Source organism: Eutrigla gurnardus (assembly GCF_963514095.1).
Source record: "Eutrigla gurnardus genome assembly, chromosome: 5".
Classification (NCBI taxonomy): Eukaryota; Metazoa; Chordata; class Actinopteri; order Perciformes; family Triglidae; genus Eutrigla; species Eutrigla gurnardus.
Genome location: NC_139919.1, coordinates 15622466 through 15636920, shown reverse-complemented (window position 1 = coordinate 15636920; position 14455 = coordinate 15622466). Strand labels below are relative to the sequence as shown.

At 39.7% G+C, this 14455-nt stretch overlaps 2 protein-coding genes across 4 annotated transcripts; one reads left to right on the top strand and one right to left on the bottom strand.

Annotated features, from left to right (window-relative positions):
- The first annotated feature begins 2388 nt into the window (after positions 1 to 2388).
- Positions 2389 to 8600, top strand: LOC311013793 (uncharacterized protein). 2 transcript variants are annotated; one of them, XM_084009998.1, is made up of 7 exons: positions 2389 to 2483; positions 2627 to 2962; positions 3043 to 3223; positions 4304 to 4452; positions 6032 to 6148; positions 7153 to 7208; positions 7556 to 8600. In XM_084009998.1, exons 1-7 carry the CDS (start codon positions 2441 to 2443, stop codon positions 7688 to 7690), a joined length of 1017 nt encoding a protein of 338 aa, XP_083866124.1. In that variant the 5' UTR covers positions 2389 to 2440; the 3' UTR covers positions 7691 to 8600. The 2 variants fall into 2 exon arrangements, with proteins under 2 accessions (XP_083866124.1, XP_083866123.1); XM_084009997.1 differs by having other exon boundaries at positions 7150 to 7208.
- A 1951-nt stretch (positions 8601 to 10551) lies between these two features.
- On the bottom strand, positions 10552 to 12851 carry LOC311013515 (uncharacterized protein). 2 transcript variants are annotated; one of them, XM_084009610.1, is made up of 6 exons: positions 12688 to 12851; positions 12065 to 12397; positions 11583 to 11936; positions 11137 to 11274; positions 10982 to 11025; positions 10552 to 10913 (listed from the first exon to the last, which is right to left on the bottom strand). In XM_084009610.1, the coding sequence occupies exons 1-6, from the start codon at positions 12728 to 12730 to the stop codon at positions 10773 to 10775; spliced, it is 1053 nt and encodes a 350-aa protein (XP_083865736.1). In that variant the 5' UTR covers positions 12731 to 12851; the 3' UTR covers positions 10552 to 10772. The 2 variants fall into 2 exon arrangements, with proteins under 2 accessions (XP_083865736.1, XP_083865737.1); XM_084009611.1 differs by having other exon boundaries at positions 11146 to 11274.
- Positions 12852 to 14455: the final 1604 nt, after the last annotated feature.

Sequence of the window (14455 nt, the reverse complement as noted above, 5' to 3'; positions counted from 1 at the left end):
GAGACAAAAACACCCAAGACAAGACAGACCTCGCCGCTGTGTGACACTTTGGGCTAAGATGGACGACCTGAGCTAAAGACTCATATATAATGAATAAGGTATAATGTGTAACATTGTGTAAAAACATTAACTTTGTTGCCTATGCATATTGATGAATGCTTAATTAAAGTAAATTCAGGTTTTGTTATCATAGTGTAAGATATAGGAATGCAATTTTGAAATTGTAAGCAACTAGATGAATGACACTATGTCACTGCAGTTCACATTTATTCTGTTAAATTCCTAGTGCTGTAATCATGAATAATGAAGCATTCGTTTTTCATGACTTTCAGTGAATCTGTGATCTGGTCCATCTTTAACAATTATAAATAACATTATTAATGGTGGTGTATTTACCATCCCTTACTTATTAATCAACCAACCATGGCTGAGATCCCTAAAATAAAGTCAGCCCTGACCCATCCAAGCACAGACTCGACTAGACCTCTGAAGGTGTGCTGAGGTATCTGGCACCAAGACGTTAGCAGCAGATCCTTTCAGTCCTGTAATTTGCGAGGTGGGGCCTCCATGGATCGGACTTGTTTGTCCAGCACATCCCATAGGATGCTTGATTAGATTGAGATCTGGGGAATTTGGAGGCCAAGTCAACAACTTGAACTCGTCGTTTTCTTCAAACCATTCCAGAACCATTTTTTGCTTTGTGGCAGGACGCATTAATCTGCTGAAAGAGACTGCTGCCATCAGGAAATACCGTTTCCATTAAAGGGTCTACATGGTCTGCAACAATGCTTATTTTGGTGGTACATGTAAAAGTAACATTCACGTGAATGGCAAGACCCAAGGTTTCCCAGCAGAAAATTGCCCAAAGCATCACACTGCCTCTACCGTCTTGCCTTCTTCCCATAGTGCATCCTGTTGCCGTGGTCCCCAGGTAAGTGAGGAACACGCACCCGACCATCCATGTAATGTAAAAGAAAACATGATTCATCAGACCAGGCCACCTTCTTTCATTGCTCCGTAGTCCAGTTCTGATGCTCATGTGCCCATTGTTGGTGTGTTTGGCAGTGGACAGGGGTCAGTATGGGCACCCTGGCCAGTCTGCAGCTACGCAGCCCTATACGCAACAAACTGTGATGCACTGTGTGTTTTGACACCTTTCCATCATAACCAGCATGAACTTTTTCAGCAATTTGAGCTAAAGAAGCTCAGTTGTTGGATCGGACAACACGGGCCAACCTTCGCTCCTTACGTGCATCAATGAGCCTTTGTGCCCATAACCCTGTTTTCCTTCCTTAGGCCACTTTTGATAGGTACTGACCACTGCAGACCGGGAACATCCCACAAGAGCTGCTATTTTGGAGACCCAGTTGTCTAGCCATCACAATTTGGCCCTTGTCAAAAGCTCAAGCTTGCTCATTTTACTGCTTCTAACATCAACTCCGAGGACAAATTGTTCACTAAGTTGCTACCTAATACATCCCACCCAGTGGGAAAATTTATAAAATTTTATATTTATAAATTTTATATTTATAAAAATAAAGAGATTCCAGTATGTTTCATCGCCATTTCAAGAGTTAAAAGCATATTTTAACTAGTAAATTGCAATTATTTTGGGTCAGGATAATCATGGACATTTTCATATGACCCCAACTCTATCACATAGTATGTGTTTAAAGCTCACAAACTATTCAAAAAGTTAACTCATTAATATTTACATTAACTTGAATTGACAATTCAAAGTAAAATGAACAAATACCATGTCACATAAGAAAGCAATGACATTATTTGGCAAAGACACAAGATATACAGATTTTGCATTTACTGCCCATATTTATATTGTTAAATAATTAACTTCTCACACTTTCTTCAGCTGGAAATTGTCACACAGTTGGTGCTGAAGGTGGTAGATACTGCAGTAATATTAGTACTGGGTAAATGTTTTTGTGCGAATCACGCAAGTCTTGTCACGGCAGATGTGTGGACCCAAGGAAGTGTATTTGCCAGCCGCAACATCGCAGGCCAAGCATTCTGCCTGTTATGAACAGGCATGTTTTGAACAGCCATTGCACTATTCAGTATTTAAGACAAACCAGGCCACCACTTTTTTTGAAGGCATGAAAAAGTAGTGCTTAGTTATAACTATTATGACATAATACATGTGAACTGCTGTGGCAATGAAGTAGTAGTGAGCATCTTTAATGTATGATAATTCATGTAACTTACTGCAAAGTAGTGTAACAGTAAAAATAAACAAAAAATACATGTACAAGTCAAGAGTTTTTGTAAATGGATCATGGAATTGCAAAATTTAGGAGGAAGTACCTTTACTGTGTTTCAGCCAATCAGGATGATTTCCACTTGGTACACTGATGATCTTGTGACTAAACCTTCATTTAGGTAGGAAGACATCAGTTGTGCAAGAGAAGGGTGTTTTACCACAATGATCGGAAGACTGGTTGCTTTGTTTCATCTTAGCTCAGTGCGTAAGTGCAACTTTAGACATAACGATTCTTTACATTTAACTATTGTTAAGACAAGTCAAAGTAACTATTTTTCTTGAGGTAGATACTTCTGTCATGGTTTGTTTTGTGTTGTAAATTTGTTTTTATTTGTTTCTTTTCCTCAGCTCTGATTCAATCTGCAGTTGATCCTCACCTGGTCTCCTTGACTGTGGTGAACGTTGGTGGAAATGTTACTTTGCAGTGTTCAATTTCTAAAGGCAGTTTCTTCCACTGGTTAAAGCAGCCTCTTGGACATATGGTCCAAACAGTGGCTACGGGAAGTTTAGGGCAACTAAAACTTAGTGGACAATTTGACAACCCACGTTTCAAAGTCACTGAAGGGAAGAAGTATCAACTTACCATCAGAAATATCAGCAAAGAGGATGAAGCAACATACTTCTGTCTCAATGGAACAGCGTATTCACAGAGTTTTATGAATGGCAGCTTCTTGGCTGTGAATGGTAAAATAAATATCTTTTTACATTTTTATGTCATACATAATTTAGCTTTTGATATATATTTTTTCTATCGAACCATGCAGATCGTAATGAGCAGAAATCTTTCTATGTGAAACAAAGACCAAAGACTGAGTTTGTCCAGCTGGGAGACAAAGTCAATCTCCATTGTTCACTTCACTCCAAGAGCCAAGAAAACAAGGTCCAGTGTCCAGGTGAGCACAGTGTGTACTGGTTCAGATATGGATCAGGAGAATCTCATCCAGTGTTTCCCCTAGAATTTTTTTCAGGCCCGGTGGTACCCACCGAAAAAACCCTATACAGACGAGACGTGTGGGATGGTGTATTGGTGCAGTTGGATTAAGTCAGGTGGCACAGCAAGCAGTCTGCAATTCTGCAATTATTATATTTGCATTCAACATTTTTGTTCAACCAGAGTGTATTCAAGATCACAAGGAGAGAGTGACTTATTAAGGTGCTGGTTGATGGAAATGATCAGGGTCCAGAAAAATATGGCTGGAAAATGATGAGCATCACATTAATAGCTACAGATACTGTAAAACACTACAACGACATATGAGTGCATATATTGTCTTATTTTATCAAGTAAAATATAAGTTATAGGTTTACTCAATAGCAGTTAACTCAAAGTTCCACATCTTATCAAAAACAATCTTCCCCCCCGGGGAGGGGGGGCAAACGGGCTTTGGCCGGTTGTACATACGTCATCACGTCCTAATACTACACACACATGGCGTGATGTTGTTTTTAAGGAGCGCCGTCTCTGCTTATATTTCTCGACAACACTCGACCTGCATCAGCGCATGTGCGCACGAGCGGATCTGTGCGAGCAGACAGCGCGAGCGCAGCGGGTTTTGGACGGAGACACACAGCGGCATTTTTATTATGTAAAAATAAATAATAATGTAATGTAATAAAATAAATATTATGGACCCTATGGACCGGTTCCGCTCACACCACGAGTCTGAAGAGTGCAACAGCTTATCAAAATACAGTGTCAACATTCCGTGTTTTCAAAGTAGAAAGCGACATCGTGGTGGTTTAACGAGGCGGAACGGCATCAGAACAACATCAAGCCCGTAAAGTACATGAAGAAAAAAGTAGCGGGAGCGCGCGGCGAGGATTGTTGCGGCCGCGCGTCTTGCGGAGCAAGTCTGCTGTGCTGCGCGGAGGCGCTCCTAATGTAAATGATTATTGATTTATGAATGAATTGATAGGTGGCTTATTTTTGGTATATTGATTTTTTTTTTTGGCCTGGCGGCAGGTCTCCTTGGCCTGGCAGGCCGCCAGGCCTGTACAATGGTAGGGGAAACACTGTCATCCAAGCATCATTTACAGCATTGAAGCTGTGGAAAGAAGTTGTGTCTACAGTTGGTCCAAGACTATACAGAACTCCTCTGACACTGGGACGTACTACTGCGCTGTGGTCACATGTGGAGAGATTCTGTTCGGTGAAGGAACTCAAGTGGAGACAAGTAAGTCTTTGCTGTTGAATTGCAAAAGCCTTTTTTTGGGGATACATATTTGTAAAATGTATGAAGAATATCAATTCATGGTTGCTATATGTATATGCATATATTTATTTAGCATATTTAAGTTAGACATAATCACAGCTGTTTGATGTTAAATGTTAGTCAAAGGGAAAATAGCAATTTTCTTGTATTTGTTCACTTAAAGGAAAACACCACCGCATTTCCATACTGAACTATGTTCTGCTCTGATGTTAGACGAGGTGATACATACCTCCCTCTCCTCTGTGCGTGCACTCAATGGCTCTTGCGCGCACTCCGTGCAGCGCTAATTTGCTAGCATGTAGCTTGGCCCAGTATATTCCTTAGGATCCAAAGGGGGGTGAAGTTAGAAGCGACCAAGCACTTCCACGTTGTCCCTATTTAAATACGGTTACGTGAGTAGTTACACGACCCAAGTTTGGTTACACAAAATGAAACATGCCAATTTTTCTAAGCAGATAACAAGGATAACTATATAGTATGGCGGAATAACAACTGGAAGCACTTCGACGTCGGCGCAGTAATATCATCACTCCGCTCCCCCTCTTACTTCCGTCAATAGAACCTACGTGACCTGCACACCATCGCCTGCACTACCTGTAGTAGTAGTTCGTGCACAGTTGAGGAAGCATCAGGTTTTAGTAAGATAGTTTGTGAACAATCAAACATCATGGTTATAACGTGCATCGTACAGGGTTGTGAAAACAAGCAGAAGGTATATAGTCCCGTCGTGTTTTGAGTGATGATATTACTGCGCCGACGTCGCCGACGAGTTCAAGCCGACAGACAGATGAGCTGAGATGGACGGGCTGCATTACCAAACCCGACCCGGGAAGACCGGACCCCGGCGCGACGTCAAGGCTGAGCCTCGATCAGAAGGACTCAGGCCCCCGCTCGACACCGGGCAATTGGTCTTCCGTACGCCACATTTCCCACGTCCGCCCGCCCGTCGGACGGGGATTCGGCGCTGGGCTCTTCCCTCTTCGCTCGCCGCTACTGAGGGAATCCTAGATAGTTTATTTTCCTCCGCTTAGTAATATGCTTAAATTCAGCGGGTTGTCTCATCTGATCTGAGGTCGAATGTGGCCCCGACTCTGGGGAGAGGTGCGAGGGACGTGGCTCCCGGAGGAGGCTCACGGACTCTGGCATCGGGTACCCCGAGGCGGAGGAGGGGGGTCCGCCGACGTGACCCGCCGGCTCCCCTCAAAAATGAGCGTCATGCGCGAATGAAGCGAATGACGCGAATGAAGCGAAAGACGCGAATAGTCCAAAATGATCAAGCGGCGCAATACACGCGTCTCACGCGATTGTATTCGCGTCTATCGCGTCCGGTGTGAACGCCGCATTATTCTCAAAATATTTTTGATAAATGTGGTGCAAGGAAAGAAAGGACGAAAGCCCCCTTACTACAACAAATTAAAAAATCTAGTTTAGACTATTTTGCATGGCAAAAAAATGTGATTTTGATTTACTCGTTATAATGCTCCAGGTAATCACTGAAATAACAGAACATGAATGAGGTGTTAAATTTCTCTATTTTCAGGATCAAAACTGGACCCAGTAGTCCTTGTGCTTGGAGTCCTGCTGCTCTGTTGTGTGACTGTGATCATTGTCCTTAGTTTCTACGTAAATCAACGGAGAGTTTGTGAACATTGCAAAGGTAAGTGCCTCAAATTTACCTGGGTTGATTCATGTGCATGTAACAACTTCTAAAAACTAGGGTTTATTTGTCATTTCAGTTGCTCTTTTGGACCCAATAACGAAAAGCATTAGTCCTCCTCTGTCTTATTTTCTAAATTGTCCGGTAAATGATTTTAGGTCGGAATTGATCAGTTTTGGCCCCAATTATATAAATTATGAGCCTCTGATTAAATGGTTACCTCGTGGAATCCTGGGTAATTTATTTATGTTTTGGCCATTTTACCTTTATTCAGATAGAACTGCATGAGAGTGAAAGGAGGGAGAGAGGGTCTGAAAGGGTCGCCGGTCGGATTGAAACACGGGGCTGCTGCAGTGAAGACTTAGCCTCCGTACATGGGGCGCCAACTCTACAAACTGAACTATTCGCCCTGAATCATGGGTTATTTTAAACAAGTAAAGTTAGTGAGTAAAGTTAATTTAGTATAGCACCAAGATTACAAGTCAGACCGTGAAACAAATAAAAACAACAGAAAACAATAGACCAGGCACGCAAAATTAGAAAACACTAGACTTTGCAACAGTGAACGCAGAACAAATATATCGCAAGAGGATTCCAGTGTCTGAGCTACCACTTCAAAAGGCACGATCAACCTTTAAACAGCCATTCATACATCCTGTTTGGGACAACATACGTGTGTGTTACATAATCTGTCAAAAGTAAAGTAAATAAAGAAATTGTATGACCTAACCACGTTCTGGAAATCTATATTCCGCAAACCAACAAATATTTACAGTTTCATGGTAAATTATGAATAGGATACCATATTTTCTGATGAATTCAAACTGGGAAGTCCAACAATGGTGATGAACTCAAGTGGTATATTTGTATCTTATAATTCAGCTGAGATTTGTCACATTGTTTTAACTGAATGTGAGGCCTTGCAAGGTTGATAAAAGTCACATTGATATTACAGCAGCTCCTAATGTGGACACACTTTCTGAGGACTTTTCTTTTATCAGCAGGAGAAACGAGTAATCCTGGATGTGGACGTGACACATTGACAGTAGATCAAGACCTGGTAAATATGTTTCTAACCACTAAAAAGCACATTCAGAGGCAAAAACCTAGTATCAACTGTTACATTATCCTGACACTGGACTCCTTGGGCTTCTGTCTGGAATGGTCTCACAGTCAACAGATTTAAAATTAAATGTATTTCTTAAGTCAAAGTATTAGGTTGTCAATAAAACCTATAGCAGAATTGGCTGGGATGTAAACAAGAGTGCTGTTGGTACGTGATCGCATACGATCAGTTGCTGCCAGAATGCAGCCAGTATGTATGCATGTATGTATATTCTAGACTTGATTGTTCATTTTACAGTTCTTATCTATAAAAATATATTAACAGACAGTTATTGTTTGCAGGATGACGACGGGGAGGCAGTGCATTATGCAGCATTGAGAAGAAGAAAATTGAAAAGAGAAAAGAAGAGAGAGCTGCCTACAGAGTGTGTGTACTCTACTGTGAGATCCGACAACCTCACAAGGCGCCACCTCTAGGCAGAGTCGGGCCCGCATCTGAACCCGACCCATAGTCTCCTCACAAGGCTTCGACTTAACTCAGATTAACTTGTCTTTAACAGCTGCCACACACCCTTATTGCTTTTTCTCAATAGTTGGGGTTTTAAATAAACGCTTACTATCGGTCAAGTTCATCTTCTGACAAATGTCAGCAGGTAACAATTTGACTGGTTGGACAGGCAGGGAGTGACCGAGAAACGCTTAAGTGGAAATATATATTTGTACAATGCCTGCGAACAGTTTGCCAGCTGGACTCCAGCTATCAAGCTGCTGAGTTTGCTGCTAATAAAGTGACTTTCATGCTTTTCATTACCGTACATCGCACTTCATACTGCATTTGAATAGATGTTGGCATAACAACCAAAGTAGTCATGTCTGTTACACTGTGGCTCATGTGTACATCTTCCTGATCAGGGCCTTGCACACATCCTGCAGTATTTTTTCTCTAATCGTCATCCCACAACTTGCATAGAAAAGCATATGATGGGGCAGCAAATTACTCAGAATGTGCCCTAATACAGCAGACTTCAACAACAGACTAGACACACACAATTACAGACACCAACCAGCAGACAGTGGCCTGTTTAAATGAGTGGGTCTTTTTAAAAAGGCGTCAACAGTGACAACAGATGATATGTCTATTGGGAGAGCATTTCAAAGTGTCAGAGCTTCAGAGGCACAGTCACCTTTAAACAGTCATAGAAGTCTCTTACTTAAAAAAAACGTAATAACTTCATAATAATTTTACGAGGGAAACGGTTTCTAAAATAAATGTCCTCTATGTAGACGTATGTATATAACAAATAATAGATTTTATGTGTAGTACACTTTTCATTCAATGAATCTCAGAGTGCTTACATTGAAAAAAATAAAATAAGCATAAAAGCATCACATCGGGGCGCAATTTAGCAATCAAAATTTTGTGGTATAAAAAGGTCTTCAGGCCTGCTTTAAAGTATGTGAAAGATTTTTTTTTTGAAAGTTACATTCAAGCTGGACTCCATCCATCTAATTGCTTAGTTTGCTGCTAATAAAGTGACTATTAATGCTTTTCATTGTATTACTGTGCATTGCACTTCAAACTGCATTTGAATAGATGTGTGTTGTACTGTGGCTCACGGGCATTTTTATGGACAATTTGCAGAAATAAGGACATTTATTGGCTGCAAGTCACTCAGACTGCCTGCCCTTAATTAATAGCAGCCAGCAGCTTCTGCTGCAAAACAGAGTCAGCGGGCTCACAAGTCAGCCCGGACTTGCGTTCATAGTCCCACATGACATCATGAATACTGTTGCACTAACATTATCATTGTGAGTTCCGAAAGGGAGCTAAATTAATCAATACAACAGCTAGGGGAAGCTGGTGCTCATATGCTTAAGTTTTTCTTTCGGATGTAAATGCTATGCGTGAAAACTGACAACTCTTTAGACGCACTGACTCAGAGGCAGAAAAGAAAACCTTTTATTATGACTAATACCAGTCAGTTTGTAAATGTGTTGTAAGGCATATAACCACTGCAGTCTAGCACAGTGCTATAGAAAATACTGAAATGTCAAGGATAACCATTAAAAAAGTATATTTAATGGTTACAGAATTGAGTTCTCCTGTGCAATTCTATTTTGCATGTCAACAACTGGCTCTGCAGTCATCATCATCATGCCAATAAATTCTTGCATGAAAACAGAAATAAAACCAAACCTACTTCCTCTATCCTTTTAATGAAAATGAAAGCAATTCAATTGTTTCTTTCAAAACTACAGTTATTTTAGTGTCCCCTACAGCAGTGATTCTTAACCATAGGGCCTAAACTTAGGCCACCAGCGCCCCCCAGAGGGCCACAAAAAAAATCAGTTTTGCACCTGTGGGCCGCAAGGGCAGTGAAGACACCAGAGATATGTTATGCATGAGACGCTCAGTTACAATGCAGCTTTCGACCACGTGGTGGCGGTAATGAATCACTCAGTTGTTTAACAAGCGCCAATACACAGAGAAGGAGACTGTCTTCTTCACTCACTGCAGCAAAATGGAGAACTTTTTAAAAAGAAAAATTGTAGACGAACACGCACATGCGCTGATGCAGGTCGAGTGTTGTCGAGAAATATATGCAGAGACGGCACTCCTTTAAATAAATAATTTATATATATATATATATATATATATAAATTATTTTGTATTAATTTAAAGTAAAATCCTAATATTGGTCTTTTTTATTATTATTAAAAAGCCTGACTTGATCCTTGAAGCTTTTTCTTTTCACAGCTTGATTTGGTCCAGGAATTATCAGCCCGTTCAGTGTTTTGATATACAAATCAAACGGAGGGTGAGGTCAATTAAATATATACAGTGTTAATATGTAATGGGCCCCGGGCCACTTTGTACTTTAAAAATTGGGCCTCGAGGTCAAAAAGGTAAGAACCCCTGCCCTACAGGCTATTGTGCACATCACACATCCCTAGTGAATTAGAGTGAAAATCTAACTGGATGGCGCCACATGTTTAACGTGTAACTCCTTCATTATGACTGCAGTAGCATTTCCTGTCATGCATTACTGTATATTTACTATCACATTTACTCTACCATTCACTGTTAATGATACAAATTATTTAACTTTTCAGTAGAAATAGGAAGCAAAAGCACTAAAAAGGACTAAAAATATTCCATCTGACAGTAAAGTATCAGTTTGACGGCAGCATGGATGGATGGATGGGTGGATGATGATTTCACCAAATTTTAATTCCAACACACAATTGATCAAAATGCATTGTTTTAATACAATCAACTAGTTTTACATGTAAGCATGAAAACAAAACTTTAAATTGAGATATACATCATATGCACAACACTACCTTGTAGCAGATGTGGGAAGTAATGAAGAAGAAATACTTAAGAAACTTTACATTACATTTTAAAACAAATATCTGCACATCTAGTACCTTTTGACCGGAATTATGGATTTCTCCCCTCTTATTATTAATATGACGCGAGATTCAGTTAGCCTTGCTAAGAAACAGCTAGTAGAAATGTCCTTCATAGGGATAATTTCTATGACTCATGTCATAACTAATGCGTATCCAACCCAAAAGCCTCGGCAGCAGCACAGATCCTCTCTTTCTCTGCTGCTTTGGCGTCCCTCCTTCCACCACTGCCCATTTTCACGACGGTAAAGACGACAGTAGAATAAATCCATGGGTCTTCATTTCTCTGAGAAAATGTGAGAATATGTGAAATGACGAGATCAAGATGCATCTTAGGTTTTTTTTTAATCTTACCTTTAAATTCCTTTGTGCAACATTTTCCAGCAGGGAAACGGCAGCTACAATATGAAAGATACATAAAATCGATAAAGATGCACCAGCTCGTTGAAATGCTAATCATATAGGCGTCAACTGAATAATGTATGCTATATTAGGGTAACATCTATTACCTTGATTACCTTGATCACACTTGTTTTTCTTGATGGCGTGAATGAGGATTGCGACAACATTCACAACCAAGATGGTAAACAGCAGGAACAGCAGCAGACTGCCCATCCCTAAAACACTAAAGGACCGCAAGCCAGTTTCTGAAACATGAAAAGGAACACACAATCACATTGAGTAAAACTAAATTAAAATGTAATTCTACCAAAGAGGATTTTACTTTTCACAAATATTTGCTTAAAATGTAATGACTAATTTCCTTTTCCTATTAAACCTTATTCAATTGCCAGTGGGTTGGTAATTAAGAACTGAAGATCAGACAGAACTTTATGTCCTTTCCTTCCATTCATTCATTAAATCGGAAGATACCAATATGATGTGGATGTGGAATACAATTTTTTTTTTTTTTTATCCTTAGAAGCACTTCCAAGTAAAACTGAATGATAGTTACCTTCAATGTCGAGTTTTGTACCATATCCAAATAATATCTCCCCACATGCAGCCACAGCACAGTAGTACGTCCCAGCATCAGAGGCGTTGACATTCTTGGAAAAATGATAAACACAACTCTTCTGAGTGTCAGATCTCGTCTCACATTCATCAGGTCTATTTCCATCGGTGTAGATCATGTTTGGCAGAGACGATCTGACTCCAAACCAGTACACTCTGTATTCATCTGGACAGGACTTCTTCTCCGAGTCAAAGAGGACAGAACACTGGAGAGTGACCGAGTCTCCTGGATTAACTGGATCAGATACTGTTGGCCACTGAACAATAGTAGAGTCTGTCGTCCCTCGAGTCTTTCCTACAAAATACAAAAAACTGGAACTTAATTTAAGAAGCAGAGTTGGACGATAAAATGTAAATGTTAATACATATTGAAGTTGTAACTGAACAGTGTTCAGACACCTTACTGACAGAGACATGCATTACCTTTTAAAGACAAATATGTGCCACTCCACTGATCCTTATACCAGGTAATGATGACGGCACAGTGATATACTGCCTCGTCTTCTGGAATGGTCTTCAAAATGGTCAGCGCGCTCACGTTTTTTGTGTGGTTTGCATAAAATTGTGAGGGAGAAAACCCTTGTTCAAATGTAGGCTGTGCATTGCCTTTCATCAGTGTAGCGATTAATGTAAGACTTTCACCAATGCTCTGTCTGTACCACTTCACTTGTGAACTGCTCATCTTCGAATCGGGGAAATCACAAGTGAAGGTGGCAGGATCACCGAGTTGAACTGTGGTCACTGAGATCTTTGCATCTGAGATAAAACACAATGGAGAGTATATAATTTGCAATACATAATTTTACATATAATGTAGTATTGCAAAATTAAGATAAACTATGTATCACACGCATTTATACACACACAAATGTTGATTTTTGTCACTACATCTAGACAAAAACTCTTTCAATTCATTTAATTACACACCAATTTTAAGAGAAAAGGTGGCTGCTTAATACAAAAAAAAAAAATCATTAATACAATTTCTTTTTCTGCACAAAACACTCAAATAATAAATTGTTTGGACAGAGTTTGATATCACTTACATCCTTGATGAAGTAGAAGCAGTGAAATGTATAAAAAGATCATCCTGATGCCTCGTTCGGATCTTCTTGTCTTTTCAATTAATAAAAGGTGATTATATAAGATGGTCGTGACGGTTGACTGTCACAGTAGTTTCAAAAGTAAATTTCCTGCCGCAAAGCTTTTGTGCAACTTACGACTCTTGAGGTTTTGTGGTGTGAATAGAGAAATGGGGGAGGAATCAGAGGTGGGGAGTAAGAAAGTACAAATACTTAGTCACTGTGGTTAAGTGGAATTTTCACGGTACTTTACTGAGTCTTTACGACAACTTTTTACTTTTTCTACCTACATTTTAACAAATATCGGTACCTTGTATTTTTCTTATTATAAATAAGACTCAGATTCAGTAAGCCTTGCACTTGTACTTAGTTACTTTCCCCCTCTGTGCTTTTGCTAGTGGCGGTATTGTGGGATTCACATACTGAAAGGTCAGACTAAGAAAACCTTTTTAGCTCCCTTTTAATGAGCCACTGTAGGTTTGAACAGTGGCTTCTCCAAGTTTCTCAATAACATGCATATACTCCAGTCGTGTTTCAATACCCAATGTTGTGCATCCACATTGCTAAAAATAATAACATTAAAAACATTAATTATACTTGAAAATGCCAGTATAGACTAAATGGACTTGGTATTTGAACATGGTCCTGATGGATATGTTGTCTCAAAATTAATGATTGATTTCATTTTATTTATTTATTTATTTTTTTGCATTGCAGGCAAGTGGAAGATACTACTGACCATTATAGTTTAATACTTCTAGACTGCTCCCAAAATGTAACTGAAGATTCTAACAGACCATCCCCAGCGTGAAAGCATTTATCTTTTGTGTCAGGTGTGAAATACTCTCAGTTTTAAACCAGTGTCCACAGACAGCTGAAAATAATTGATTTCTTACGTATGAAAAAACAAATCAAACTACCCATAAGAGCTTAACATTTTTTAACAAGAAACGGGATGAGTAGCAAACACATTAAACACCAAATATATACAATAACTGATATTTTTGCTTGGTGAAAACATTTGCCATGACACAATATGCTGCTAAATATCTGCCACACAGTGTAGCACTGAAAAGTAACCCTTCATTTTGTACCTTGGTACGACTATGAATACTTACTTGAAGCTCATCTTTAAGGCTTTAGCTTGACTTCTGATAGATTTGATAAGCAAAATGGTAGTTACCTTCAATGTCCACTTTTGTTCCAGTTCCAAAAAAGTATCTCCCCCACATGGCACGTCCCGGCATCAGAGGCTGAAATCTTTTATGGGCTCCACGGACAATCAAGGTTGGTTTAGGATGTTGTCGCTCTATCAGGGCTCTCTGTATTTTCCTTGTTCGAATCAAACAAGTAGCTAATGCTTGTCTTTAAAAACCATACCTCTATACATCTTAATAGTAAATAATGTAACATCATGTAACCCTTTTTCTCTTCATCTGGACCACACTATACGAGTGAAGACCCTGTTAGACAGCGATCTATATCATAGACAAACACATTGAATACAAGCAAAGCAAAGCTACTACCAGGTACTGGTTAGATCGCTCTTTTGCGTCTCTAACATAATTAGCTGTGGCCTTAATTGGCGAGCCCAAAACCATTTGCCTGTCTGTGTAGGTGCTGCATTTGGCTTGTTGTGTCCAAGGCAACAGTGCTCAATGCTGAAGGAAGATAGAACTTTCTTCACTGATAAAACTTCTCCCAAGTAGCCTATATTTCAAGATTATGCTAA

Excerpts from the sequence above, each read along its gene's own strand:
- LOC311013793 (XM_084009997.1), top strand. The coding sequence starts at position 2,441 with ATGATCGGAAGACTGGTTGCTTTGTTTCATCTTAGCTCAGTGC. Across the intron at positions 2,484-2,626 it reads GTTTCATCTTAGCTCAGTGC|CTCTGATTCAATCTGCAGTT; the intron begins GTAAGTGCAACT and ends TCTTTTCCTCAG. Across the intron at positions 2,963-3,042 it reads CAGCTTCTTGGCTGTGAATG|ATCGTAATGAGCAGAAATCT; the intron begins GTAAAATAAATA and ends CGAACCATGCAG.
- LOC311013515 (XM_084009610.1), bottom strand. The coding sequence starts at position 12,730 with ATGATCTTTTTATACATTTCACTGCTTCTACTTCATCAAGGAT. Across the intron at positions 11,275-11,582 it reads TACAAAACTCGACATTGAAG|AAACTGGCTTGCGGTCCTTT; the intron begins GTAACTATCATT and ends TTCATGTTTCAG. Across the intron at positions 10,914-10,981 it reads TTGCACAAAGGAATTTAAAG|AGAAATGAAGACCCATGGAT; the intron begins GTAAGATTAAAA and ends ACATTTTCTCAG.